The 27,102-nt window shown below is 40.3% G+C and overlaps 4 protein-coding genes across 5 annotated transcripts in view; all 4 read left to right on the top strand.

The window, feature by feature from the left end:
• LOC138052608 (neuropeptide receptor 22-like) overlaps window positions 1-25,419 on the top strand; it is a 52,867-nt gene extending 27,448 nt beyond the window's left edge. Inside the window, exon 2 of one of the 2 annotated variants that reach the window (XM_068899146.1) lies at window positions 25,291-25,419. The gene's annotated coding sequence lies outside the window, so the exon portion shown is untranslated. Of the gene's footprint in view, window positions 1-3,198; window positions 4,277-25,290 lie in introns of those variants that run through there. The other variant, XM_068899145.1, reaches the window with a different exon arrangement.
• Window positions 756-1,868, top strand: LOC138054190 (neuropeptide receptor 22-like). The gene has a single exon (XM_068900682.1). The coding sequence runs from the start codon at window positions 756-758 to the stop codon at window positions 1,866-1,868; it is 1,113 nt and encodes a 370-aa protein (XP_068756783.1).
• On the top strand, window positions 11,578-13,215 carry LOC138052607 (orexin receptor type 2-like). The gene has a single exon (XM_068899141.1). The coding sequence runs from the start codon at window positions 11,740-11,742 to the stop codon at window positions 12,871-12,873; it is 1,134 nt and encodes a 377-aa protein (XP_068755242.1). The 5' UTR covers window positions 11,578-11,739; the 3' UTR covers window positions 12,874-13,215.
• Window positions 22,939-25,419, top strand: LOC138052609 (orexin receptor type 2-like). The gene has a single exon (XM_068899147.1). The coding sequence runs from the start codon at window positions 23,170-23,172 to the stop codon at window positions 24,277-24,279; it is 1,110 nt and encodes a 369-aa protein (XP_068755248.1). The 5' UTR covers window positions 22,939-23,169; the 3' UTR covers window positions 24,280-25,419.
• Window positions 25,420-27,102: the final 1,683 nt, after the last annotated feature.

Genomic DNA, 27,102 nt, shown 5'->3' with positions numbered 1-27,102 from the left:
TTCCAAAGCAGCACTGGTGTGAATAAATGACTTATAAGCAGCAAGCTACAATGACCGGCAAGTACACTCTTTTAAAAACTCCTTTGAAATCCCAAATCTTCAAATGGAAAATTTGAAACTTGAGCACTGAATTACAGTCCTAACTGCGTTTTAATTACGTTGTTGAAAATGGTGCTTTAATTTATGTCATCTAACAAGTTTGCCATTATCGGTCAAAGTTTTAATCATCTTCCAAGAGTCCCTTTTATCAATGCCTCGGTGCTCTTAAAAGCCAGCCAATTTTGATGAACAAATAAAACAGGGACCTGAACGAATGCAAGGTAAATAGAAGAGGACGAAAGAGGGAGGAAAATTGCTAAAAGTTTCAAGTTCAAATAATGATGCACTGAAGATACCATTTCTTGAAGGACAGGTGATCAAATAGGGAAGATATCGTTGACGTCACCTTTTGTCATTATTTGCCAACCAGAGCCTCATTGGCTGTCGAAACAAAGGATCTTTTGTTCCTGTGGCTGGAACATTTGAATAACAAAAGCAATTTCTTACCTATACTGAGCCAAGAACAGCAAAACTGCGGCAGAAGATAATTTTCTTAATTTAGAGCGGTTTCAAAATTCTCTTGCCAAAGATGTAATCGGTTCGAAGGAGCAAAAACAACCTTTGCGATTTCGCCTAAAGAAGACTTTCCATATTTGTTCATTGCCGAAGCAACTAAGCGTTGTTTCACTGTTCATATGTTAAAAGAAAAGTCGACGATGGAAGACGTGTCTGGTACAGCTAACAGCGCACCCACATCTATAGCGTATACCGTGTACAGCTTAAGCATTGAGAGCAGTGCAAATACAACAAATAACGCTTCGCTGTGGTTGCAGAACGACATTGACAAATTGGCCACAGGATTTAAACTTACGGGCTTTCTTTTACTCTTTCTCGTTTCGTTATCCGGAAACGCCTTACTGGTAGCAGTATTACTCAAGAACGCCAATCACAGAATGCATACACCGAGTAACTATTTCATTTTCAGCATGGCTTGCGGGGATATCATTCTCACTGTATATTGCATGCCTCAGTTTGCAATAACAACAGCCTACCACTATCGATGGCTTGTCAGCGGAGTTGCTGGCCTGGCACTGTGTTGTTTATCAGTCTTCCTTGGTCAATTATCCGTACTTGTTTCCACTGCTAGCCTGTTTGCTATCGCCGTGGATCGTTTGTTTCTGGTGTTTTCTCCACTGAAAAGAAAAATTACTCTTACCAAAGCAAAGTACGCAATTGTTGCAATCTGGTTGTTCTCAATAGTACTCTCTCTGCCACCATTAAAAGTGGCCAAAGTCTTTGAGATAAAGCCTGGATATCCCGTTTGCTTTCTTGATTTCGAGCTGCTGGACTTTATCGTCGTCTACCTTTTGTTATGCTTCTTCATTGTTATTGCGTTGCCCCTTATGGCTATTATCGCCATTTACATCGCCATCGCGATAAAACTGAACCGAACTAAGAGACCAGGCAACCAACTGCCATCAAATCGAGGGCGAAGAGAGCAGATGAACCACAAGATTCTCACAATGCTCGTAGCTGTTGTTGCTGCGTTGATTGTGTGCCGTCTTCCTCTGATAATTGTAATCTTATCCTGTATGTTTGGTTCAATAGAAATTTGCGGCCAACATAATTTTGTGTTTGCAGGCTGGTTTCTGACCTATGCGAACAGTGGTATAAACCCATGGATTTACTTCATCTTCAGCGAGCAATTTCGCCAGGGAGCCAGATTGGTGTTAAAGAAAGTGTTTCCCTGTTGCTGTAAATCTGTAAACGTAATTGAAGCTGTGGAATCTAATGGTGTAGATATATCAACTCACCTACCACGGCAATGAAGTTACGCACACGAGATAGACGACGGAGAAGTCATCGATAATTTGGCTTAAATATGCAAGCACAAGTTTAACAAACTTTATCGCCATTATCTCAGCCATCTACAAACTAGCCGACCGGAGCTATGCACGAACTAAATTTGAAGGAAAGATCTTGAAGCTTGGAAAGACAATTAAAACTTGTCCCACTTTTTTCACCTTTTCTATAGAATTTGATATTTAACAATTATTCCATGAGCGCGCGTTGGATATGAGATGATAGATAGCCAACGAGGCGCGTAGCGCCGAGTTGGCTATAATCATCTCATGTCCAACAAGCGCGAGTGGAATAATTGTCTTATTAAAAACGCCCCCAAAATATAGAAAACTAGACTACAATAAAAATAAAAAAGCCCAAAAATCACGCATATGCTTGCCGTGTTTGTAGATCCTGGTATAATGGCTCATAACCCATGATGGCTTAGCCAATCAAAACTCTCGAATTGCATTATCCAATGATCCAGTTTTTAATAATTGGTAATATTACATTGTATATTCGCTTAGAAAGGAAAAGAAGTGTACAAAAGAAAAGAAAGGGTGGGCAGAGCAATTATATATCCATGGTGGAGTTCTCCTTTAAGTCGTCGCCTCGTAGACCGTTTCAACCAAAAGAACCTCAACTAAAAGGCAGTATCACGTTGTAAATATTGGGCCAAGGGTCCTAAAACCTGATTGATACGGCTCGCAATCAGAGTTGGAAAATGAACGATACGGACAAACTTGAATGATAATTTAATTGTTCTTAACATTACTCAACACAGTACCTTGCACAAATAAAATGATAATGTAGCAGTTAAAGATTACTTACATATCTTACCACAAAGAAAACGATTAAGTAGCGAAAAGAGAAAATGAGGGGACAGAGAAGGAGGCTCCCGGTCCAGCCCTTGGGATATGTCATGTCCACGAAAGTTATTTTTAGACGAGCGGAAGTCTTCCGAGACGTCCGCATGCAGGCCAACCTCGGTGCGATGTTTGAAAGAAAATATATATTCATCAGCCTGCCACGTGCGCCGTCATTTTCTCTTTTCACTACGAACCCGAGAGCGAGGCAAGACTGCATGCGGACGTCTCGGAAGACAGCCTTCCGCTCGTCTAAAAATAACTTTCGTGGACATAACATATCCCGGCCAACGCCTTGAGCCTCTTTCTCTGTCCCCTCATTTTCTCTTGGTTGCGCAGCAAAAATTATACAGCATTTCACTTATAAGTCTCAGTTTCCACTGTAAAAGCATATTTTAAAACTTCAGGCTAACTGGAAGGAAGTACATTCCTATCTATCTTAAATCACTAGCCTGCAAGCGGGCTCTTCCGTTGAAAACGGCCTATCGTAAAACATGGACTGGATTTGTATAAGGTAGATTTGTAAAACATGGATTTGTAAACGGTGGATTTATAGAAACATTATAGCAAAGTTCGACTGTTGATTTGTTTCTATGTCTATCCCATTTTAATTTTAATTATTTTACTTTATTTTCATTTTATTTTATTGCTTAACATTTAAATAAGTACGGGAAAAAAAGTTTTTGTTCGTGTTGAGTAATCGTAGCATTTGGGAATTTTTAAGAACATTCGAGAAGTAATTACGGCTAGTTAGAAATCCCGGCATTCTCTAGTGTGCAAAAAAAATTCCCTCGTGCTTATATTTAACTTAACAATGCACTGAGCTCGTTTTTTTATTTCTTAAATGATAAACATCTTAATACACAGGAACTCGTCCAGGCCGATTTCCAACGTGTCACGGGAATGGGTAATTTTACTAGGGCAAACATGGAAGAAACAAAAGTGTACGTGACAAGCGAACGACAAGGCTACCAAAAAACCAGAATTTTACATGAGCCGGGCTGGCCCGGTTAGGTGGGCTGGCTCGTTTAGCCGAGATCCCGGCACGTCTGACAAAAACACCAAAAATCAAGTTTGGAATTACTAACCGGGCTGCGATTTTTCGATGTAATCGCGTTCACCGGGACAGCCCGGTTAGCCGGGCCAGCGATTTCTAACCACATTACTCCACTTTAGAGCAAAATGGCCCATGGGATAGTCGTTTTTTATGTTTAAATAAAGGATAACATAGCAAACCATAAGGCTTCTTTAAATTGTAGAATGGTGAATTTTAATAATAATTTAGCGAGACAAACGTCTGTCCAAACTTAGTCCAAGCCGGGCTGGCTCACCTCTTGTAATACTGGGCTGAAAGACATCTCGCCAAATCTGACCAGCCCGGTTCATGTAATCGGAACCTTTATACATGTTTTCATTCTGCGCGAGAGAAGATAGCTGATCAAGTTGTACGAGGTGTAGTGTCTTACAAGTATGCTATGCAGACCTATGTAACGCACGGAGTTATGGGTATCCAAAGAGAGAGATCCGCCATGTTGTATAGCCTCGTGTAGTTTTATTACTGGGTTGCCAAACCCAGTCGGAATCTCGGTTTCATTTCGTGGGTTTTTTTGTTATTTTCCGTGTCGGTAAAAGTCTTGCCTGTCACTCCCTGGTAAGTTAGGTCTTTGTGGATAGAGCCTTCTGCGAGTATTTTCTTAGGATCGAGAGGGTAGTGGAAATGCGTAGATTTCTCTGGTGGACACAGTAGAATCATTAACTTAGCCTGCAATGGCGTCGAAAGTCATGTAACGCGAATGGCGTTTTAGTGGATCCTTAAACAAAATATACCCTTATGGAGCTCAATAATAGAAAGTCAGTTGGATTAAATAGGCAGGAATCTCAAAAGCGACGAGCACTGGACTTCGACAACAATCTATCGCCCGTCGAGACGAAATCAAAGTGAGCTGCATTTACCTGAAGTACATGGTAATTTGACACAGTTTCTTGTCTTCACGCACGCAATGAAATAAGAAGAGGTTTGCGCCTCCAAGCGCAAATATGTTGTTTGTTTCAATAAATATTTCGCTGGAAAAGGATTCTGTGGTATTTTCTGCCTTTGTGAATTATAATATCATGTTGTGTATTAAATTTTCGAGCTTAAGGTTCAAATGTGATATGGGAGAAGTTTTTTAGTATTGCTCTGTAAGCAGGAAGGGTTCACAGGCCTGTTGGAAGCGTGCTTGAGTTTCAACAAAATGAGCCCCAAAATCAATGAAAACTTGTGACGCAGATGAATAATAAAGTAGCTGCTATTTCCAAAATGATGGAATTACCTGGTGATAAATAACGTCGTACGCGTCTTGGAGAGTAAATTTTGACTTTGCATAAACAAGAGTTGGGCGATTGTGATCTTTGTTTTGACTTCGCTCATTTCATTGTCAAACTTTATAACACTTGACAGAAAAAGAAACTTACAAAAACCCCTTTATCTTGCCATCATTTGACACAAATGCTTCACTGTTTGGCGAGTAAACATGCCGCGGTAACTTAATCACGGCGCCCGCTGAATTCCGGCCACGTCACTTTCGATTTTGCAATTTACTTGAACGTAGCAAAAATCTCCCAAAATGTTTGTCGCCGATCGTAACTTTTTATATTCTATATTCACAGTTCAAAATTAATGTTGTTTTCATGTCGTAAATATTTTATTCTCGATCGACCGTCTGGGAAACTTCCTTCTGCTCTTTCTGAAGACTGTGTATCAATATTTACCTTGCTGAGTTCGCATTTGTTAGCGTTAATAGTATTTTCGGTCAGATGTTTCTGTTTTTTATGAGGGGTTTATTGTTTTGGTCTCCCATCCCAACACTAATCCCGCGAGACAGGACTTGACTTCAGTGAAGTTTAGTAGTACAAAGTTTTCGGATGCTCATAGGGCACACTTGTGGTGAAAAGAAGTTGTGAGGGAACTTGAAAATTATCAACATGTCAGCCCAGAAGCCAATGTTTCTCGCTTCTCTTTTATTTGTTATTCTTCAGAGACTGGAATGCTGTATTTCAATACCACACAATTCAGTGCCTTCTGATTTTCTGTAGCACGTACCACAGGCAAGCCAGTGTATGCTTCACAGAAGCATCTAGTTAAAGTTGTGTTTATCCAAGCTTTAGGTGTGCTCCCAATAGCCATCCGATACTGAAACGTTACACTGGCGACGAGCAAGGGATCTACGGAAGTTGTGAGCGTAATGAGTGAACAAAACACCAGTCAACCAGCCGGGCCAAGTCAGCCAACAGCGATCCGGACGAATGAAGTACGAAGTCTACCCTGTTTCAAACCCAGGGCAGAACCCCACACTTTATCGGTACGTTGGACGCGTTGGAAAACGCTCGTTCGATTTTTGTGTTGGCAAAAGGTATTGTGGAAGATCGTCAGAAGGTTGCTCTCTTGTTGCACACCGCAGGACAAGAAGTTCAATATTTGTATTACGCGCTTCCCGGTCCGGAGGAAGAATTAAGAGATTACAAACATGTTGTGGAGCTATTGGATAGCTATTTTGTACCGAAAGTAAACGTGCCTTTTGAACGCCATGTTTTCAGGCAAATGGAGCAGCAATCACATGAGAAAGTAGACCAGTTTGTTTGCAGGCTGAGGCAGAAGGCGATTACATGTGAATTTGCGAACGTGGATGAGATGATTCGGGACCAACTGATAGAGAAATGCTGAGACGGCAGGCTCAGACGAAAGTTTCTGGAGAAAACAAATGCTACTTTAAAAGATTTACAAGACATTGCAAGAAGTCATGAAGCTGTAGACGCGCAGATGGAGTCGATGAGCAAAGTCACCGGTTAGTAGCAGAGATCAAGTTAATTCAGTTAAACAGCAAAAGTTCCAAACGAAGGGAAGAGAGCGTGACCCTAAGAAAGGAGGGTCAAACATCAGATCGCGAGGGCCTGGGGCCGAACAACCCAAAGCATGCTACAACTGCAACTGTCTAGGCCATTTCGCAAGGGATTCGTGCTGCCCAACTAAGAATAAAGAGTGTGGAAAGTATGGACCTCGTGGACATTTTGCGGGTCTGTTGGGGAAACAAGAAACTGTCGTCGAGTAGCCAGAAGGGGATCCTTCCAGAAACTAAGAACAAAGCTTATCTAGTAGCAGAAGGGTTCTCTGGAGAAGGAGATGGTTTTGCATTTACTGTTGGAGGAGGGCTGAGAGTTGGAGAAATTACACTCAAGGTGGGAGGAGTTGTGTTAGACAGTGTACTTATTGACTCTGGGGTATCATGTAACCTGATTGACTATAACACGTGAAATAATATGAAACAGATCGGATCAAATGCGAATCCGAAGTGTCGGATAAGAAGTTATTTGCGTACGGACAGAAGGAACCGCTCGAGGTCTAGGAGCATTTGTGGCAGAGGTAGTATGTGAAGATAACGGAGCAGAGTGTGTAGATGAGTTCACGGCCATTAAGGGGAAGGAAAACAGCCGATAAGTTTAACTTGTTACGCGTTGGACCAGAGAACATTACTAATATTTGTTCCATAGTGGAAGAGGGGTGCGACCAGGACATCCGGGAGAGTTATGCTGACATACTCACTGGGGTTGGAAAGCTAAAGGATTATCGCCTCAAGCTACACATTAACAAAGAAGTTAAACCTGTAGCTCAGCAAGTACGTAGACTCCCTTTTGGACTAAGGGACAAAGTAGATCTCAAATTGGATGATCTCCTTAGCAAGGACATCATAGAAGAAGTGCCAGACACACCAACGTCGTGGATATCACCACTCAGCAGCAAATTTAATTTTGTACTGAGTCACACTATCAAGAATAAAATGATCAAATGTAATATTCTGCCAATGAGAGGAAAAATGTTTCAGTCGGCCAGCAACACCGTCATTAGACACATGTAGAGTTTTGTTCACCTTAACATCGACATTAGAAACATGCTGCAGACTCTTATTGTCTAGTCTGACTTTCCTTGCTTTGTCATCCGTTCGCTCGGGGGGTTTGTTTGTCGGTCGTGGAAGGCCCAGCCTAAAAAAAGGCCTCCTGGCCTGACGGTATGCTCGTCCACCACTTGAAGAGTGTGACATGTAGTTTCTAGAATTTCTAGAATTTCTAGAATCAGAATGAGACCTGGAGGATGAGCCACTATTTGTTGTAACCTTTTTACCAACACGATTGACTTCTGTCACGTCTTTTACCTGCTTTGGTAAATCATCCCCAAACAATTGATCTGTGATGGCAAGGGATGAGGAGCACAAAATTAATGCTTATAGTCATGATGCAGGTCAGGCTTTATCAACTCTCTACGCCTGTGATTAAGTTCAGTATTAGCATTAGCAAACAGAGCAAAGGCATCAGTAGCCTCTTGAAGCAACTCGCTTCCAACCGGAAACGTAGGTATTTGTTCCACAAGTTTACTGATCATACCAGTCAAGGCACACATGCCTTTGATTATTGGTGTACCGTTTTGTCGTTCTTGCTCTCTTTCTCTCTTCTTTCGTTTCTGTTCTTCTGTCATAGGCCGTCCAGGCATCTTGCAACCTTAGTAGATTTAAAATTAAAAATCTTAAGACTTGTACCAAAAACTGCAATTCAGAGCTAAAAGCAGCCCTAAACAAATTAAAATAAACACTCAGCTTAAGTTTATATCCCTCCAATGCTTGACTTGAATAACTACGTAACCACCAGTGTGTCCTGACCACAGCTATATTATTGAAACCAGCGCAAAATGCAAGAAAAATATTTTTTCAAAACCGTCGGTACCTGAACACGAAAAGCATCGACTGTCAAGAGCTTTCGGTGACGTAGCATGGACGTGTAGCCGCGTCGAGCCACAGAAAGAGCGCGAAAAATTAAGCCTCGTTGAGTGTCTCACCCGGCTTGAGCCTGCGATCCAATCAACAACCAATCCCTGGTCAGCTGTCAACTTCAAAAAAAAAAACAAAAACAAAAAACAGCTGATCTCTATCAGGCCCAACTTTAGCTCGCGATATGGTCACGTTATACTAGTCAGCGGATGCCTTGTTTTGACAGGTGTCAATTGACCGTAACATTGATGTCCAATATCATAGATGTATGCTGTAAACTAGCTATAGCGTCAACTCAACGGGAGCCTCGATGAGCTCAGCTTAAGCCCCTGATATGGTTACGTGATACTGGTCACATTGTCGGTCACATTGGCATACACTTCGGCGCGCGCGAAATATCGCTGATTGGCTAGAGAATAATAACGTAAAATGAGGACTGTAACGCGGTCCTACGACTTTGATCGTATAAAATCGCCCACTGGGTTTCTTGCTGCTGATAAACTGTGAGTGAACTTCAGCCACAAAGTTGAATTCTCTTAACACCTGGGATTTACAATTTTCCACGTCACGTGACCTTTTACTGTGAAATGCCATCGATCTGTTCGAGGGTTTTGTTGCTGTTCCTCGCAAATATTTTTGCAGAAACCATTCCAGGAAATCTGCATCAAAGCGTCATCCACTCAGTGCGTGTGCAATATTGTCCTGATCAGTTGTGGAACAGCCCAGAAAAGTACATTACTGTAACAGAGTAACCATATTGGTCAAGTTTTTCACATAAATCTGAGTTTGCAAAACGGCTACAAAAACACATGTGCAGCAAAACTTTGGGAGCATGCAAACACTTTAGGTACTTTATATAATAATAATAATAATAATAATATGCCTTACAGCTTTAGTTAGATGTGTACCTCTGACTGAAAATTCTTTAACACTAAAAATTAGTATGAACACCAAATAATAATTATTAACAATTATTATTCGCCGAAGGCAAGGTGAATATCGGTTAATAAAAACCCAGATGAAGTTGAGGTATTCATTCACCAATATTCACAGAGTCTGAGGGAATATCGGAAACAATAAATTAAACTTGCCTGACATTAGAAGCAACTTAATGTCTTAGTAAATGATGGTTTTATCATTGTTTTTGTTTGTAAGAAATGGTAGCCATACCTAATTTATAAAGAAACTGAAGTTGTGCAGTAGTACAGCAACTACTTTTACTCTTGGTTCACAAAAATCCTTTCATTATTGTAAATACATTGTAGCATGGAAGATATCTTCAAACAGGTCTGGAGAATGTTCACCGCCGAAATTTCCCATTTTGTCTGGATCATATAAGTTCTTTCCTCCTTTTGTTCAGTGGTTGACTCATGAGTGACTTGTGAAATTGTATGGTGCACGGCAAGAGAGCTAAATGTAGTGTCTCCTTTAGTTTTAAAACATATATTAAAGAAAAACAAATATTAAAGAAACACAAATAATACTGTTATTTTTGTTGAGTAATGTTAGGATTTAGTACTGCCAGTGATATTACAAGTGTCTCTTTTGAGTGGATTCCCCCATTTTCTCCTAAGCTCTGTCGCCTTGGCTTATAAAGCGAGAAAACTTATTACATGAACAATGTCGACAAGATATTAACTCGAAGTTAAAAACATACATGTACGCTATATGCATTTCAGGACAACTTACGACCCCAAAACCCCACAAACTATATCAAGTGGCGTGAAAGTATAAGGTACGGGACTTCGCTTTTCTGTGTAAAACCAGTTACAACTGTGAAGACGAACACTAGCGGTAAAAAAACCTGCTTCTCTTCAAACTTCGATTTGAAAAAGTCTCTCTTGGTGTATGAAATCGAAATTCCACCTTTAAAAAGCTCTCAAAAATTTTCATATCAACGAAAAAAAAGTCATATTTGATATGTTTCGCGAAAACAATTTACCTCCAACATATCTCTAGTCTGAGCTTAAAGAGTAACCGACCACCTTAAGAAACGCAAAATTCTAAACAACGAACGTCAAATGAAGCTTCGAAGCTGGTCAAAAACTCTATTGGTTTAGGCGAACTGGTTTTAGCTGCCCTACATAATTATTTTTCCTTCCTTATCTTGTTTTAGCTCCCTTTTGGTTTTCTTTTACAGTTTTATTTTTCATCTCTTAATTAAGAAAGGTGATCTTTTTGCGGCATATCGGCAGTCTGTAGTGGATTAAATGAAAGCGTTGTGAGTTTTTTAATGGAAAAACGTATTCGATTCACTGCCACAGTGTTGCGGCTTTCTTTCCCAGAGAATAGAACTGCGTTGATTTGACTAAGCTAACATTTTCCGTTCATCGATCATCCGGAAATTAATTTCCTTTTTTGTACACTGCATTTTGTAATTATAAAAACACTGTGTGAATTAAGGCTTAAAATTATAATTAAATGTGACACAAGTATTTCAAAGTATAATCCTGCAATGGATATTTCCAAAGCAGCACTGGTGTGAATAAATGACTTATAAGCAGCAAGCTACAATGACCGGCAAGTACACTCTTTTAAAAACTCCTTTGAAATCCCAAATCTTCAAATGGAAAATTTGAAACTTGAGCACTGAATTACAGTCCTAACTGCGTTTTAATTACGTTGTTGAAAATGGTGCTTTAATTTATGTCATCTAACAAGTTTGCCATTATCGGTCAAAGTTTTAATCATCTTCCAAGAGTCCCTTTTATCAATGCCTCGGTGCTCTTAAAAGCCAGCCAATTTTGATGAACAAATAAAACAGGGACCTGAACGAATGCAAGGTAAATAGAAGAGGACGAAAGAGGGAGGAAAATTGCTAAAAGTTTCAAGTTCAAATAATGATGCATTGAAGATACCATTTCTTGAAGGACAGATGATCAAATAGGGAAGATATCGTTGACGTCACCTTTTCTCATTATGTGCCAACCAGAGCCTCATTGGCTGTCGAAACAAAGGATCTTTTGTTCCTGTGGCTGGAACATTTGAATAACAAAAGCAATTTCTTACCTATACTGAGCCAAGAACAGCAAAACTGCGGCAGAAGATAATTTTCTTAATTTAGAGCGGTTTCAAAATTCTCTTGCCAAAGATGTAATCGGTTCGAAGGAGCAAAAACAACCCTTGCGATTTCGCCTAAAGAAGACTTTCCATATTTGTTCATTGCCGAAGCAACTAAGCGTTGTTTCACTGTTCATATGTTAAAAGAAAAGTCGACGATGGAAGACGTGTCTACTACAGCTAAGAGCGCACCCACATCTATAGCGTATACCGTGTACAGCATAAGCATTGAGAGCAGTGCAAATACAACAAATAACGCTTCGCTGTGGTTGCAGAACGACATTGACAAATTGGCCACAGGATTTAAACTTACGGGCTTTCTTTTACTCTTTCTCGTTTCGTTATCCGGAAACGCCTTACTGGTAGCAGTATTACTCAAGAACGCCAATCACAGAATGCATACACCGAGTAACTATTTCATTTTCAGCATGGCTTGCGGGGATATCATTCTCACTGTATATTGCATGCCTCAGTTTGCAATAACAACAGCCTACCACTATCGATGGCTTGTCAGCGGAGTTGCTGGCCTGGCACTGTGTTGTTTATCAGTCTTCCTTGGTCAATTATCCGTACTTGTTTCCACTGCTAGCCTGTTTGCTATCGCCGTGGATCGTTTGTTTCTGGTGTTTTCTCCACTGAAAAGAAAAATTACTCTTACCAAAGCAAAGTACGCAATTGTTGCAATCTGGTTGTTCTCAATAGTACTCTCTCTGCCACCATTAAAAGTGGCCAAAGTCTTTGAGATAAAGCCTGGATATCCCGTTTGCTTTCTTGATTTTGAGCTGCTGGACTTTATCGTCGTCTACCTTTTGTTATGCTTCTTCATTGTTATTGCGTTGCCCCTTATGGCTATTATCGCCATTTACATCGCCATCGCGATAAAACTGAACCGAACTAAGAGACCAGGCAACCAACTGCCATCAAATCAAGGGCGAAGAGAGCAGATGAACCACAAGATTCTCACAATGCTCGTAGCTGTTGTTGCTGCGTTGATTGTGTGCCGTCTTCCTCTGATAATTGTAATCTTATCCTGTATGTTTGGTTCAATAGAAATTTGCGGCCAACATAATTTTGTGTTTGCAGGCTGGTTTCTGACCTATGCGAACAGTGGTATAAACCCATGGATTTACTTCATCTTCAGCGAGCAATTTCGCCAGGGAGCCAGATTGGTGTTAAAGAAAGTGTTTCCCTGTTGCTGTAAATCTGTAAACGTAATTGAAGCTGTGGAATCTAATGGTGTAGATATATCAACTCACCTACCACGGCAATGAAGTTACGCACACGAGATAGACGACGGAGAAGTCATCGATAATTTGGCTTAAATATGCAAGCACAAGTTTAACAAACTTTATCGCCATTATCTCAGCCATCTGCAAACTAGCCGACCGGAGCTATGCACGAACTAAATTTGAAGGAAAGATCTTGAAGCTTGGAAAGACAATTAAAACTTGTCCCACTTTGTTCACCTTTTCTATAGAATTTTATATTTAACAATTATTCCATGAGCTCGCGTTGGATATGAGATGATAGATAGCCAACGAGGCGCGTAGCGCCGAGTTGGCTATAATCATCTCATATCCAGCAAGCGCGAGTGGAATAATTGTCTTATTAAAAACGCCCCCAAAATATAGAAAACTAGACTACAATAAAAATAAAAAAGCCCAAAAATCACGCATATGCTTGCCGTGTTTGTAGATCCTGGTATAATGGCTCATAACCAAGAGATTATAAAGGTAAGAGGAGTAATCCCTCATACTGGCCATATTCCCATCGTAATCCCTCTTAGGTTATTTTTAGATGATATCAATTTTCCCGCGGATAATGTTACCGCGCGCGTTAAGTGGAAGTTTCGTGGAGGAGGGAAAGTGCAGCAAATTCTGTACGATGCCACTTACCGTTTTCAAAATTGAGTTTCATGGCCTGATAAAATTGATTGTCTGCAAGATACAGGTTTCAAAAATACATCCTTCGAATTGCTTAACTGTCTAGTTTACAGTGATACCAATTTGAAGAATTTCCAATCTGTCAAACCGTGTTAAATAATTTTGTCAGACGCAGATATGTTTACCTTGGTTGCATTGCGTTACTTGTCCATTTTAGTGCGCACTTTCTCATCGTCTACAAAATTGTGTCGCTTACAAAACTCGTCCCCGTCAAGATACAGTTTCCAATCATATATCATGGAAATCGGTTAACTGTATAATTCACTCTGATACCAATTTTACGTTTGTCTAATGTAGGAAACCATGTTAAATAATTTGTAAGAGGGGGCTATATTTTACGCGTGCGTTGCAAATTGACTTCAATCCGATCTTACGGTTTTAAAAATTTTTATCGTGCGGTCAATTAAAATTTTCCTGTCATGTGTGGTACTGTTTGAAAGCGTTAGCTGTCTAATTTATGAATGTCATAGAATTAAGTCACCATAGTTTAAGTCCGCTAAGTAAATCGAGAACGCGTTGACCAAGTCAGGAATATATTACTTGGTGACTGTAGTCCGCGATATTTCATTGTGTACAAAATTCTGTCACCTATAAAACTCGTTACTTTCAAGATACAAGATGCAAAGATATATAATTCAAATCGCTTAACTGTGTTGTTTACAGTGACACCAATTTCAAAACTGTCTAACGTACGAAACCGAGTTTAATAATTTTGAAAGATGCAGGTATATTTAACATGCGTGCTTTGCAAATTTACTTCCATACGATACCACTTGTTCATACGTTTTTATCGCACTGTCTGTTCAAGTTTTCCTTTCATGTCTGATATCTGTCTAATTTATGAATATCTAAGAATTAAGTCGCCAGATTTTAATCCCGCAAAGAAAATCAAGAACGCGTTAACCAAGTCAGCGATATATTACTTGTTGACTGTAGTCTGCGAATTGCCAATGTTTACAAAATTCTGTCGCTTATAAAACTCAATCCTTTCAAGATACAGGTTTCAAACATCTATAACTGAAATCGCTTAATTGTCTAGTTTTCAATGATACCACATTCAAGGTTGTGCCATATACGAAACCGTGTTAAATCTTTTTTTAAGGAGACAGCTATATTTAACATACGTGCTTTGCAAATTCACTTGAATCCGATAACACGGGTTCAAAAATTTTTATCAGACACTTGATTCAAGTTTTCCTTTCATGTTTGGTACTGTTGTTGAGCTCTATCTGTCTACTTTATCACCATATAAGTATTAAGTCATCATATTTTAATCCCGCAAAGGGAACCGAGAATGCGTTTATTAAAGTCAGAGAGATCGTACTTATCGACTATAGTCTTCCATTTGCCATTCTGTACAAAATCCTGTCGGTTACATAACTCGTTCCTTCCAAGATACAGGTTTCAAAACATAAGTCATTGTAATCGCTTAGCTCTGTAGTCAACAAGTCACGTTCGTCCACAAAATGTATATACGCGTTTGTCTCACCATCCTCCGCAATTTTTGTTTGATGGTAAATCGCGAACGACGCGATCATTGCGTGGGAATTCGCTCAGCTGTCAACATTGGTAAAAATGAGGACATGTGATTGGCTATCAGTTAACCCTCGTGGGAATACCGGATCTCGCAGGAGATCTAAAAATAACTTAACAGGGATTACGATGGGAATAGGGCCAGTAGTATGAGGGATTACTTCTCTTACCTTCATAATCTCTTGCTCATAACCCATGATGGCTTAGCCAATCAAAACTCTCGAATTGCATTATCCAATGATCCAGTTTTTAATAATTGGTAATATTACATTGTATATTCGCTTAGAAAGGAAAAGAAGTGTACAAAAGGCGGAGAGAAAGGGTGGGCAGAGCAATTATATATCCATGGTGGAGTTCTCCTTTAAGTCGTCGCCTCGTAGACCGTTTCAACCAAAAGAACCTCAACTAAAAGGCAGTATCACGTTGTAAATATTGGGCCAAGGGTCCTAAAACCTGATTGATACGGCTCGCAATCAGAGTTGGAAAATGAACGATACGGACAAACTTGAATGATAATTTAATAGTTCTTAACATTACTCAACACAGTACCTTGCACAAATAAAATGATAATGTAGCAGTTAAAGATTACTTACATATCTTACCACAAAGAAAACGATTAAGTTGCGCCAAGAGAAAATGAGGGGACAGAGAAGGAGGCTCCCGGTCCAGCCCTTGGGATATGTCATGTCCACGAAAGTTATTTTTAGACGAGCGGAAGTCTTCCGAGACGTCCGCATGCAGGCCAACCTCGGTCCGATGTTTGAAAGAAAATATATATTCATCAGCCTTCCACGCGCGCCATCATTTTCTCTTTTCACTAAGAACCTGAGAGCGAGGCAAGACTGCATGCGGACGTCTCGGAAGACAGCCTTCCGCTCGTCTAAAAATAACTTTCGTGGACATAACATATCCCGGCCAACGCCTTGAGCCTCCTTCTCTGTCCCCTCATTTTCTCTTGGTTGCGCAGCAAAAATTATACAGCATTTCACTTATAAGTCTCAGTTTCCACTGTAAAAGCATACTTTAAAACTTCAGGCTAACTGGAAGGAAGTACATTCCTATCTATCTTAAATCACTAGCCTGCAAGCGGGCTCTTCCGTTGAAAACGGCCTATCGTAAAACATGGACTGGATTTGTATAAGGTAGATTTGTAAAACATGGATTTGTAAACGGTGGATTTATAGAAACATTATAGCAAAGTTCGACTGTTGATTTGTTTCTATGTCTATCCCATTTTAATTTTAATTATTTTACTTTATTTTCATTTTATTTTATTGCTTAACATTTAAATAAGTACGGGAAAAAAAGTTTTTGTTCGTGTTGAGTAATCGTAGCATTTGGGAATTTTTAAGAACATTCGAGAAGTAATTACGGCTAGTTAGAAATCCCGGCATTCTCTAGTGTGCAAAAAAAATTCCCTCGTGCTTATATTTAACTTAACAATGCACTGAGCTCGTTTTTTTATTTCTTAAATGATAAACATCTTAATACACAGGAACTCGTCCAGGCCGATTTCCAACGTTTCACGGGAATGGGTAATTTTACTAGGGCAAACATAGAAGAAACAAAAGTGTACGTGACAAGCGAACGACCAGGCTACCAAAAAACCAGAATTTTACATGAGCCGGGCTGGCCCGGCTAGGTGGGCTGGCTCGTTTAGCCGAGATCCCGGCACGTCTGACAAAAACACCAAAAATCAAGTTTGGAATTACTAACCGGGCTGCGATTTTTCGATGTAATCGCGTTCACCGGGACAGCCCGGTTAGCCGGGCCAGCGATTTCTAACCACATTACTCCACTTTAGAGCAAAATGGCCCATGGGATAGTCGTTTTTTATGTTTAAATAAAGGATAACATAGCAAACCATAAGGCTTCTTTAAATTGTAGAATGGTGAATTTTAATAATAATTTAGCGAGACAAACGTCTGTCCAAACTTAGTCCAAGCCGGGCTGGCTCACCTCTTGTAATACTGGGCTGAAAGACATCTCGCCAAATCTGACCAGCCCGGTTCATGTAATCGGAACCTTTATACATGTTTTCATTCTGCGCGAGAGAAGATAGCTGATCAAGTTGTACGAGGTGTAGTGTCTTACAAGTATGCTATGCAGACCTATGTAACGCACGGAGTTATGGGTATCCAAAGAGAGAGATCCGCCATGTTGTATAGCCTCGTGTAGTTTTATTAAAGTTGTGTTTATCCAAGCTTTAAGTGTGCTCCCAATAGCCATCCGATACTGAAACGTTACACTGGCGACGAGCACGGGATCTACGGAAGTTGTGAGCGTAATGAGTGAACAAAACACCAGTCAACCAGCCGGGCCAAGTCAGCCAACAGCGATCCGGACGAATGAAGTACGAAGTCTACCCTGTTTCAAACCCAGGGCAGAACCCCACACTTTATCGGTACGTTGGACGCGTTGGAAAACGCTCGTTCGATTTTTGTGTTGGCAAAAGGTATTGTGGAAGATCGTCAGAAGGTTGCTCTCTTGTTGCACACCGCAGGACAAGAAGTTCAATATTTGTATTACGCGCTTCCCGGTCCGGAGGAAGAATTAAGAGATTACAAAGATGTTGTGGAGCTATTGGATAGCTATTTTGTACCGAAAGTAAACGTGCCTTTTGAACGCCATGTTTTCAGGCAAATGGAGCAGCAATCACATGAGAAAGTAGACCAGTTTGTTTGCAGGCTGAGGCAGAAGGCGATTACATGTGAATTTGCGAACGTGGATGAGATGATTCGGGACCAACTGATAGAGAAATGCTGAGACGGCAGGCTCAGACGAAAGTTTCTGGAGAAAACAAATGCTACTTTAAAAGATTTACAAGACATTGCAAGAAGTCATGAAGCTGTAGACGCGCAGATGGAGTCGATGAGCAAAGTCACCGGTTAGTAGCAGAGATCAAGTTAATTCAGTTAAACAGCAAAAGTTCCAAACGAAGGGAAGAGAGCGTGACCCTAAGAAAGGAGGGTCAAACATCAGATCGCGAGGGCCTGGGGCCGAACAACCCAAAGCATGCTACAACTGCAACTGTCTAGGCCATTTCGCAAGGGATTCGTGCTGCCCAACTAAGAATAAAGAGTGTGGAAAGTATGGACCTCGTGGACATTTTGCGGGTCTGTTGGGGAAACAAGAAACTGTCGTCGAGTAGCCAGAAGGGGATCGTTCCAGAAACTAAGAACAAAGCTTATCTAGTAGCAGAAGGGGTCTCTGGAGAAGGAGATGGTTTTGCATTTACTGTTGGAGGAGGGCTGAGAGTTGGAGAAATTACACTCAAGGTGGGAGGAGTTGTGTTAGACAGTGTACTTATTGACTCTGGGGTATCATGTAACCTGATTGACTATAACACGTGAAATAATATGAAACAGATCGGATCAAATGCGAATCCGAAGTGTCGGATAAGAAGTTATTTGCGTACGGACAGAAGGAACCGCTCGAGGTCGTAGGAACATTTGTGGCAGAGGTAGTATGTGAAGATAACGGAGCAGAGTGTGTAGATGAGTTCACGGTCATTAAGGGAACAGGAAGGAAAACAGCCGAAAAGCTTAACGTGTTACGCGTAAGACCAGAGAACATTACTAATATTTGTTCCATAGTGGAAGAGGGGTGCGACCAGGACATCCGGGAGAGTTATGCTGACATACTCACTGGGGTTGGAAAGCTAAAGGATTATCGCCTCAAGCTACACATTAATAAAGAAGTTAAACCTGTAGCTCAGCAAGTACGTAGACTCCCTTTTGGACTAAGGGACAAAGTAGATCTCAAATTGGATGATCTCCTTAGCAAGGACATCATAGAAGAAGTGCCAGACACACCAACGTCGTGGATATCACCACTCAGCAGCAAATTTAATTTTGTACTGAGTCACACTATCAAGAATAAAATGATCAAATGTAATATTCTGCCAATGAGAGGAAAAATGTTTCAGTCAGCCAGCAACACCGTCATTAGACAAATGTAGAGTTTTGTTCACCTTAACATCAACATTAGAAACATGATGCAGACTCTTATTGTCTAGTCTGACTTTCCTTGCTTTGTCATCCTTTCGCTCGGGGGGTTTGTTTGTCGGTCGTGGAAGGCCCAGCCTAAAAAAAGGCCTCCTGGCCTGACGGTGTGCTCGTCCACCACTTGAAGAGTGTGACATGTAGTTTCTAGAATTTCTAAAATTTCTAGAATCCGAATGACACCTGGAGGATGAGCCACTATTTGTTGTAACCTTTTTACCAACACGATTGACTTCTGTCGCGTCTTTTACCTGCTTTGGTAAATCATCCCCAAAAAATTGATCTGTGATGGCAAGGGATGAGGAGCACAAAATTAATGCTTATAGTCATGATGCAGGTCAGGCTTTATCAACTCTCTACGCCTGTGATTAAGTTCAGTATTAGCATTAGCAAACAGAGCAAAGGCATCAGTAGCCTCTTGAAGCAACTCGCTTCCAACCGGAAACGTAGGTATTTGTTCCACAAGTTTGGTGTATTTGTATTTGTTCCAGTCAAGGCACACATGCCTTTGATTATTGGTGTACCGTTTTGTCGTTCTTGCTCTCTTTCTCTCTTCTTTCGTTTCTGTTCTTCTGTCATAGGCCGTCCAGGCATCTTGCAACCTTAGTAGATTTAAAATTAAAAATCTTAAGACTTGTACCAAAAACTGCAATTCAGAGCTAAAAGCAGCCCTAAACAAATTAAAATAAACACTCAGCTTAAGTTTATATCCCTCCAATGCTTGACTTGAATAACTACGTAACCACCAGTGTGTCCTGACAACAGCTATATTATTGAAACCAGCGCAAAATGCAAGAAAAATATTTTTTCAAAACCGTCGGTACCTGAACACGAAAAGCATCGACTGTCAAGAGCTTTCGGTGACGTAGCATGGACGTGTAGCCGCGTCGAGCCACAGAAAGAGCGCGAAAAATTAAGCCTCGTTGAGTGTCTCACCCGGCTTGAGCCTGCGATCCAATCAACAACCAATCCCTGGTCAGCTGTCAACTTCAAAAAAAAAACAAAAACAAAAAACAGCTGATCTCTATCAGGCCCAACTTTAGCTCGCGATATGGTCACGTTATACTAGTCAGCGGATGCCTTGTTTTGACAGGTGTCAATTGACCGTAACATTGATGTCCAATATCATAGATGTATGCTGTAAACTAGCTATAGCGTCAACTCAACGGGAGCCTCGATGAGCTCAACTTAAGCCCCTGATATGGTTACGTGATACTGGTCACATTGTCGGTCACATTGGCATACACTTCGGCGCGCGCGAAAAACCGCTGATTGGCTAGAGAATAATAACGTAAAATGAGGACTGTAACGCGGTCCTACGACTTTGATCGTATAAAATCGCCCACTGGGTTTCTTGCTGCTGATAAACTGTGAGTGAACTTCAGCCACAAAGTTGAATTCTCTTAACACCTGGGATTTACAATTTTCCACGTCACGTGACCTTTTACTGTGAAATGCCATCGATCTGTTCGAGGGTTTTGTTGCTGTTCCTCGCAAATATTTTTGCAGAAACCATTCCAGGAAATCTGCATCAAAGCGTCATCCACTCAGTGCGTGTGCAATATTGTCCTGATCAGTTGTGGAACAGCCCAGAAAAGTACATTACTGTAACAGAGTAACCATATTGGTCAAGTTTTTCACATAAATCTGAGTTTGCAAAACGGCTACAAAAACACATGTGCAGAAAATTTTTGGGAGCATGCAAACACTTTAGGTACTTTATATAATAATAATAATAATAATAATAATAATAATATGCCTTACAGCTTTAGTTAGATGTGTACCTCTGACTGAAAATTCTTTAACACTAAAAATTAGTATGAACACCAAATAATAATTATTAACAATTATTATTCACCGAAGGCAAGGTGAATATCGGTTAATAAAAACCCAGATGAAGTTGAGGTATTCATTCACCAATATTCACAGAGTCTGAGGGAATATCGGAAACAATAAATTAAACTTGCCTGACATTAGAAGCAACTTAATGTCTTAGTAAATGATGGTTTTATCATTGTTTTTGTTTGTAAGAAATGGTAGCCATACCTGATTTATAAAGAAACTGAAGTTGTGCAGTAGTACAGCAACTACTTTTACTCTTGGTTCACGAAAAATCCTTTCATTATTGTAAATACATTGTAGCATGGAAGATATCCTCAAACAGGTCTGGAGAATGTTCACCGCCGAAATTTCCCATTTTGTCTGGATCATATAAGTTCTTTCCTCCTTTTGTTCAGTGGTTGACTCATGAGTGACTTGTGAAATTGTATGGTGCACGGCAAGAGAGCTAAATGTAGTGTCTCCTTTAGTTTTAAAACATATATTAAAGAAAAACAAATATTAAAAAAACATGAATAATACTGTTATTTTTGTTGAGTAATGTTAGGATTTAGTACTGCCAGTGATATTACAAGTGTCTCTTTTGAGTGAATTCCCCCATTTTCTCCTAAGCTCTGTCGCCTTGGCTTATAAAGCGAGAAAACTTATTACATGAACAATGTCGACAAGATATTGACTCGAAGTTAAAAACATACATGTACGCTATATGCATTTCAGGACAACTTACGACCCCAAAACCCCACAACCTATATCGAGTGGCGTGAAAGTATAAGGTACGGGACTTCGCTTTTCTGTGTAAAACCAGTTACAACTGTGAAGACGAACACTAGCGGTAAAAAAACCTGCTTCTCTTCAAACTTCGATTTGAAAAAGTCTCTCTTGGTGTATGAAATCGAAATTCCACCTTTAAAAAGCTCTCAAAAATTTTCATATCAACGAAAAAAAAGTCATATTTGATATGTTTCGCGAAAACAATTTACCTCCAACATATCTCTAGTCTGAGCTTAAAGAGTAACCGACCACCTTAAGAAACGCAAAATTCTAAACAACGAACGTCAAATGAAGCTTCGAAGCTGGTCAAAAACTCTATTGGTTTAGGCGAACTGGTTTTAGCTGCCGTACATAATTATTTTTTCTTCCTTAACTTGTTTTAGCTCCCTTTTGGTTTTCTTTTACAGTTTTATTTTTCATCTCTTAATTAAGAAAGGTGATCTTTTTGCGGCATATCGGCAGTCTGTAGTGGATTAAATGAAAGCGTTGTGAGTGGAAAAACGTATTCGATTCACTGCCACAGTGTTGCGGCTTTCTTTCCCAGAGAATAGAACTGCGTTGATTTGACTAAGCTAACATTTTCCGTTCATCGATCATCCGGAAATTAATTTCCTTTTTTGTACACTGCATTTTGTAATTATAAAAACACTGTGTGAATTAAGGCTTAAAATTATAATTAAATGTGGCACAAGTATTTCAAAGTATAATCCTGCAATGGATATTTCCAAAGCAGCACTGGTGTGAATAAATGACTTATAAGCAGCAAGCTACAATGACCGGCAAGTACACTCTTTTAAAAACTCCTTTGAAATCCCAAATCTTCAAATGGAAAATTTGAAACTTGAGCACTGAATTACAGTCCTAACTGCGTTTTAATTACGTTGTTGAAAATGGTGCTTTAATTTATGTCATCTAACAAGTTTGCCATTATCGGTCAAAGTTTTAATCATCTTCCAAGAGTCCCTTTTATCAATGCCTCGGTGCTCTTAAAAGCCAGCCAATTTTGATGAACAAATAAAACAGGGACCTGAACGAATGCAAGGTAAATAGAAGAGGACGAAAGAGGGAGGAAAATTGCTAAAAGTTTCAAGTTCAAATAATGATGCATTGAAGATACCATTTCTTGAAGGACAGATGATCAAATAGGGAAGATATCGTTGACGTCACCTTTTCTCATTATGTGCCAACCAGAGCCTCATTGGCTGTCGAAACAAAGGATCTTTTGTTCCTGTGGCTGGAACATTTGAATAACAAAAGCAATTTTTTACCTATACTGAGCCAAGATCAGCAAAACTGCGGCAGAAGATAATTTTCTTAATTTAGACCGGTTTCAAAATTCTCTTGCCAAAGATGTAATCGGTTCGAAGGAGCAAAAACAACCTTCGCGATTTCGCCTAAAGAAGACTTTCAATATTTATTTATTGCCGAAGCAACTAAGCGTTGTTTCACTATTCATACGTTAAAAGAAAGGTCGACGATGGAAGACGTGTCTGGTACAGCTAAAAGCGCACCCACATCTATAGCGTATACCGTGTACAGCTTAAGCATTGAGAGCAGTGCAAATACAACAAATAACGCTTCGCTGTGGTTGCAGAACGACATTGACAAATTGGCCACGGGATTCAAACTTACGGGCTTTCTTTTACTCTTTCTCGTTTCGTTATCCGGAAACGCCTTACTGGTAGCAGTATTACTCAAGAACGCCAATCACAGAATGCGTACACCGAGTAACTATTTCATTTTCAGCATGGCTTTCGGGGATATCATTCTCACTGTATATTGCATGCCACAGTTTGCAATAACAACAGCCTACCACTATCGATGGCTTGTCAGCGGAGTTGCTGGCCTCGCACTGTGTTGTTTATCAGTCTTCCTTGGTCAATTATCCGTACTTGTTTCCACTGCTAGCCTGTTTGCTATCGCCTTGGATCGTTTGTTTCTGGTGTTTTATCCACTGAAAAGAAAAATTACTCTTACCAAAGCAAAGTACGCAATTGTTGCAAACTGGTTGCTCTCAATAGTATCCTCTATACCACCATTACCAGTGACCAAAGTCTTTGAGATAGAGCCTGGATATCTCGTTTGCACTCTTGATTTCGAGCTGCAGTCATTTATCGTCGTCTACCTCTTGTTTTGCTTCTCCATTGTTTTCGCGTTTCTCCTTATGGCTATCGCTATGTATATCGCCATCGCGATAAAACTGAACCGAACTAAGAGACCAGGCAACCAACTGCCATCAAATCGAGAACGAAGAGAGCAGATGAACCACAAGATCCTCACAATGCTCGTAGCTGTTGTTGCTGCGTTGCTTGTGTGCCGTCTTCCTCTGATAATTGTAATCTTATCCTGTATGTTTGGTTCAATAGAAATTTGCGGCCAACATAATTTTGTGTTTGCAGGCTGGTTTCTGACCTATGCGAACAGTGGTATAAACCCATGGATTTACTTCATCTTCAACGAGCAATTTCGCCAGGGAGCCAAACTGGTGTTAAAGAAAGTGTTCCGCTGTTGCTGTAAATCTGTAAACGTAATTAGCGCTGTGGAATCTAATGGTGTAGATATGTCAACTCACCTACCACGGCAATGAAGTTACGCACACGAGATAGACGACGGAGAAGTCATCGATAATTTGGCTTAAATATGCAAGCACAAGTTTAACAAACTTTATCGCCATTATCTCAGCCATCTACAAACTAGCCGACCGGAGCTATGCACGAACTAAATTTGAAGGAAAGATCTTGAAGCTTGGAAAGACAATTAAAACTTGTCCCACTTTTTTCACCTTTTCTATAGAATTTGATATTTAACAATTATTCCATAAGCGCGCGTTGGATATGAGATGATAGATAGCCAACGAGGCGCGTAGCGCCGAGTTGGCTATAATCATCTCATGTCCAACAAGCGCGAGTGGAATAATTGTCTTATTAAAAACGCCCCCAAAATATAGAAAACTAGACTACAATAAAAATAAAAAGGCCCAAAAATCACGCATATGCTTGCCGTGTTTGTAGATCATGGTATAATGGCTCATAACCCATGATGGCGTAGCCAATCAAAACTCTCGAATTGCATTATCCAATGATCCAGTTTTTAATAATTGGTAATATTACATTGCATATTCGCTTAGAAAGGAAAAGAAGTGTACAAAAGGCGGAGAGAAAGGGTGGGCACAGCAATTATATATCCATGGTGGAGTTCTCCTTTAAGTCGTCGCCTCGTAGACCGTTTCAACGAAAAGAACCTCAACTAAAAGGCAGCTTCACGTTGTAAATATTGGGCCAAGGGTCCTAAAACCTGATTGATACGGCTCGCAATCAGAATTAGAAAATGAACGATACGGACAAACTTGAATGATCGCGTTTTTACCTTATAATTTAATTGTTCTTAACATTACTCAACACAGTACCTTGCACAAATAAAATGATAATGTAGCAGTTAAAGATTACTTACATATCTTACCACAAAGAAAACGATTAAGTTGCGCAGCAAAAATTATACAGCATTTCACTTATAAGTCTCAGTTTCCACTGTAAAAGCATATTTTAAAACTTCAGGCTAACTGGAAGGAAGTACATTCCTATCTATCTTAAATCACTAGCCTGCAAGCAGGCTCTTCCGTTGAAAACGGCCTATCGTAAAACATGGACTGGATTTGCAAAAGGTAGATTTGTAAAACATGGATTTGTAAACTGTGGATTTATAGAAACATTATAGCAAAGTTCGACTGTTGATTTGTTTCTTTGTCTATCCCATTTTAATTTTAATTATTTTACTTTATTTTCATTTTATTTTATCGCTTAACATTTAAATAAGTACGGGAAAAAAAGTTTTTGTTCGTGTTGAGTAATCGTAGCATTTGGGAATTTTTAAGAACATTCGAGAAGTAATATTACGGCTAGTTGGAATTCTCGGCATTCTCTACTGTGCAAAAAGAATTCTTTCGTGCTTATATTTAACTTAACAATGCACTGAGCGTGTTTTTTTATTTCTTAAATGATAAACATCTTATACACAGGAACTGGTCCAGGCCGATTTCCAACGTTTCACGGGAATAGGTAAATTTACTAGGGCAAACATGGCCGGAACAAACAAAAGTGTACGTGACAAACGAACGACCAGGCTGCCAAAAAACCAGAATTTTACGTGAGCCGGGCTGGCCCGGCTAGGTGGGCTGGCTCGTTTAGCCGAGATCCCGGCACGTCTGACAAAAACACCAAAAATCAAGTTTGGAATTACTAACCGGGCTGCGATTTTTCGATGTAATCGCGTTCACCGGGACAGCCCGGTTAGCCGGGCCAGCGATTTCTAACCACATTACTCCACTTTAGAGCAAAATGGCCCATGGGATAGTCGTTTTTTATGTTTAAATAAAGGATAACATAGCAAACCATAAGGCTTCTTTAAATTGTAGAATGGTGAATTTTAATAATAATTTAGCGAGACAAACGTCTGTCCAAACTTAGTCCAAGCCGGGCTGGCTCACCTCTTGTAATACTGGGCTGAAAGACATCTCGCCAAATCTGACCAGCCCGGTTCATGTAATCGGAACCTTTATACATGTTTTCATTCTGCGCGAGAGAAGATAGCTGATTGTGCGAGGTGTAGTGTCTTACAAGTATGCTATGCGGACCTATGTAACGCACGGAGTTATGGGTATCCAAAGAGAGAGATCCGCCATGTAGTATAGCGTCGTGTAGGTTTTTTAAAGTTGTGTGTATCCAAGCTTTAAGTGTGCTAAAAATAGCCAACAGATACTGAAACTTTACACTGGCGACGGGCACGGGATCTACGGAAGTTGTGAGCGTAATGAGTGAACAAAACACCAGTCAACCAGCCGGGCCAAGTCCGGACGAATGAAGTACGAAGTCTACCCTGTTTCAAACCCAGGGCAGAACCCCACACTTTATCGGTACGTTGGACGCGTTGGAAAACGCTCGTTCGATTTTTGTGTTGGCAAAAGGTATTGTGGAAGATCGTCAGAAGGTTGCTCTCTTGTTGCACACCGCAGGACAAGAAGTTCAATATTTGTATTACGCGCTTCCCGGTCCGGAGGAAGAATTAAGAGATTACAAAGATGTTGTGGAGCTATTAATTGGATAGCTATTTTGTACCGAAAGTAAACGTGCCTTTTGAACGCCATGTTTTCAGGCAAATGGAGCAGCAATCACATGAGAAAGTAGACCAGTTTGTTTGCAGGCTGAGGCAGAAGGCGATTACATGTGAATTTGCGAACGTGGATGAGATGATTCGGGACCAACTGATAGAGAAATGCCGAGACGGCAGGCTCAGACGAAAGTTTCTGGAGAAAACAAATGCTACTTTAAAAGATTTACAAGACATTGCAAGAAGTCATGAAGCTGTAGACGCGCAGATGGAGTCGATGAGCAAAGTCACCGGTTAGTAGCAGAGA

Source organism: Montipora capricornis, chromosome 6, assembly GCF_036669925.1.
Source record: "Montipora capricornis isolate CH-2021 chromosome 6, ASM3666992v2, whole genome shotgun sequence".
NCBI lineage: Eukaryota > Metazoa > Cnidaria > Anthozoa > Scleractinia > Acroporidae > Montipora > Montipora capricornis.
This window is presented reverse-complemented; position numbering and strand designations above follow the sequence as displayed.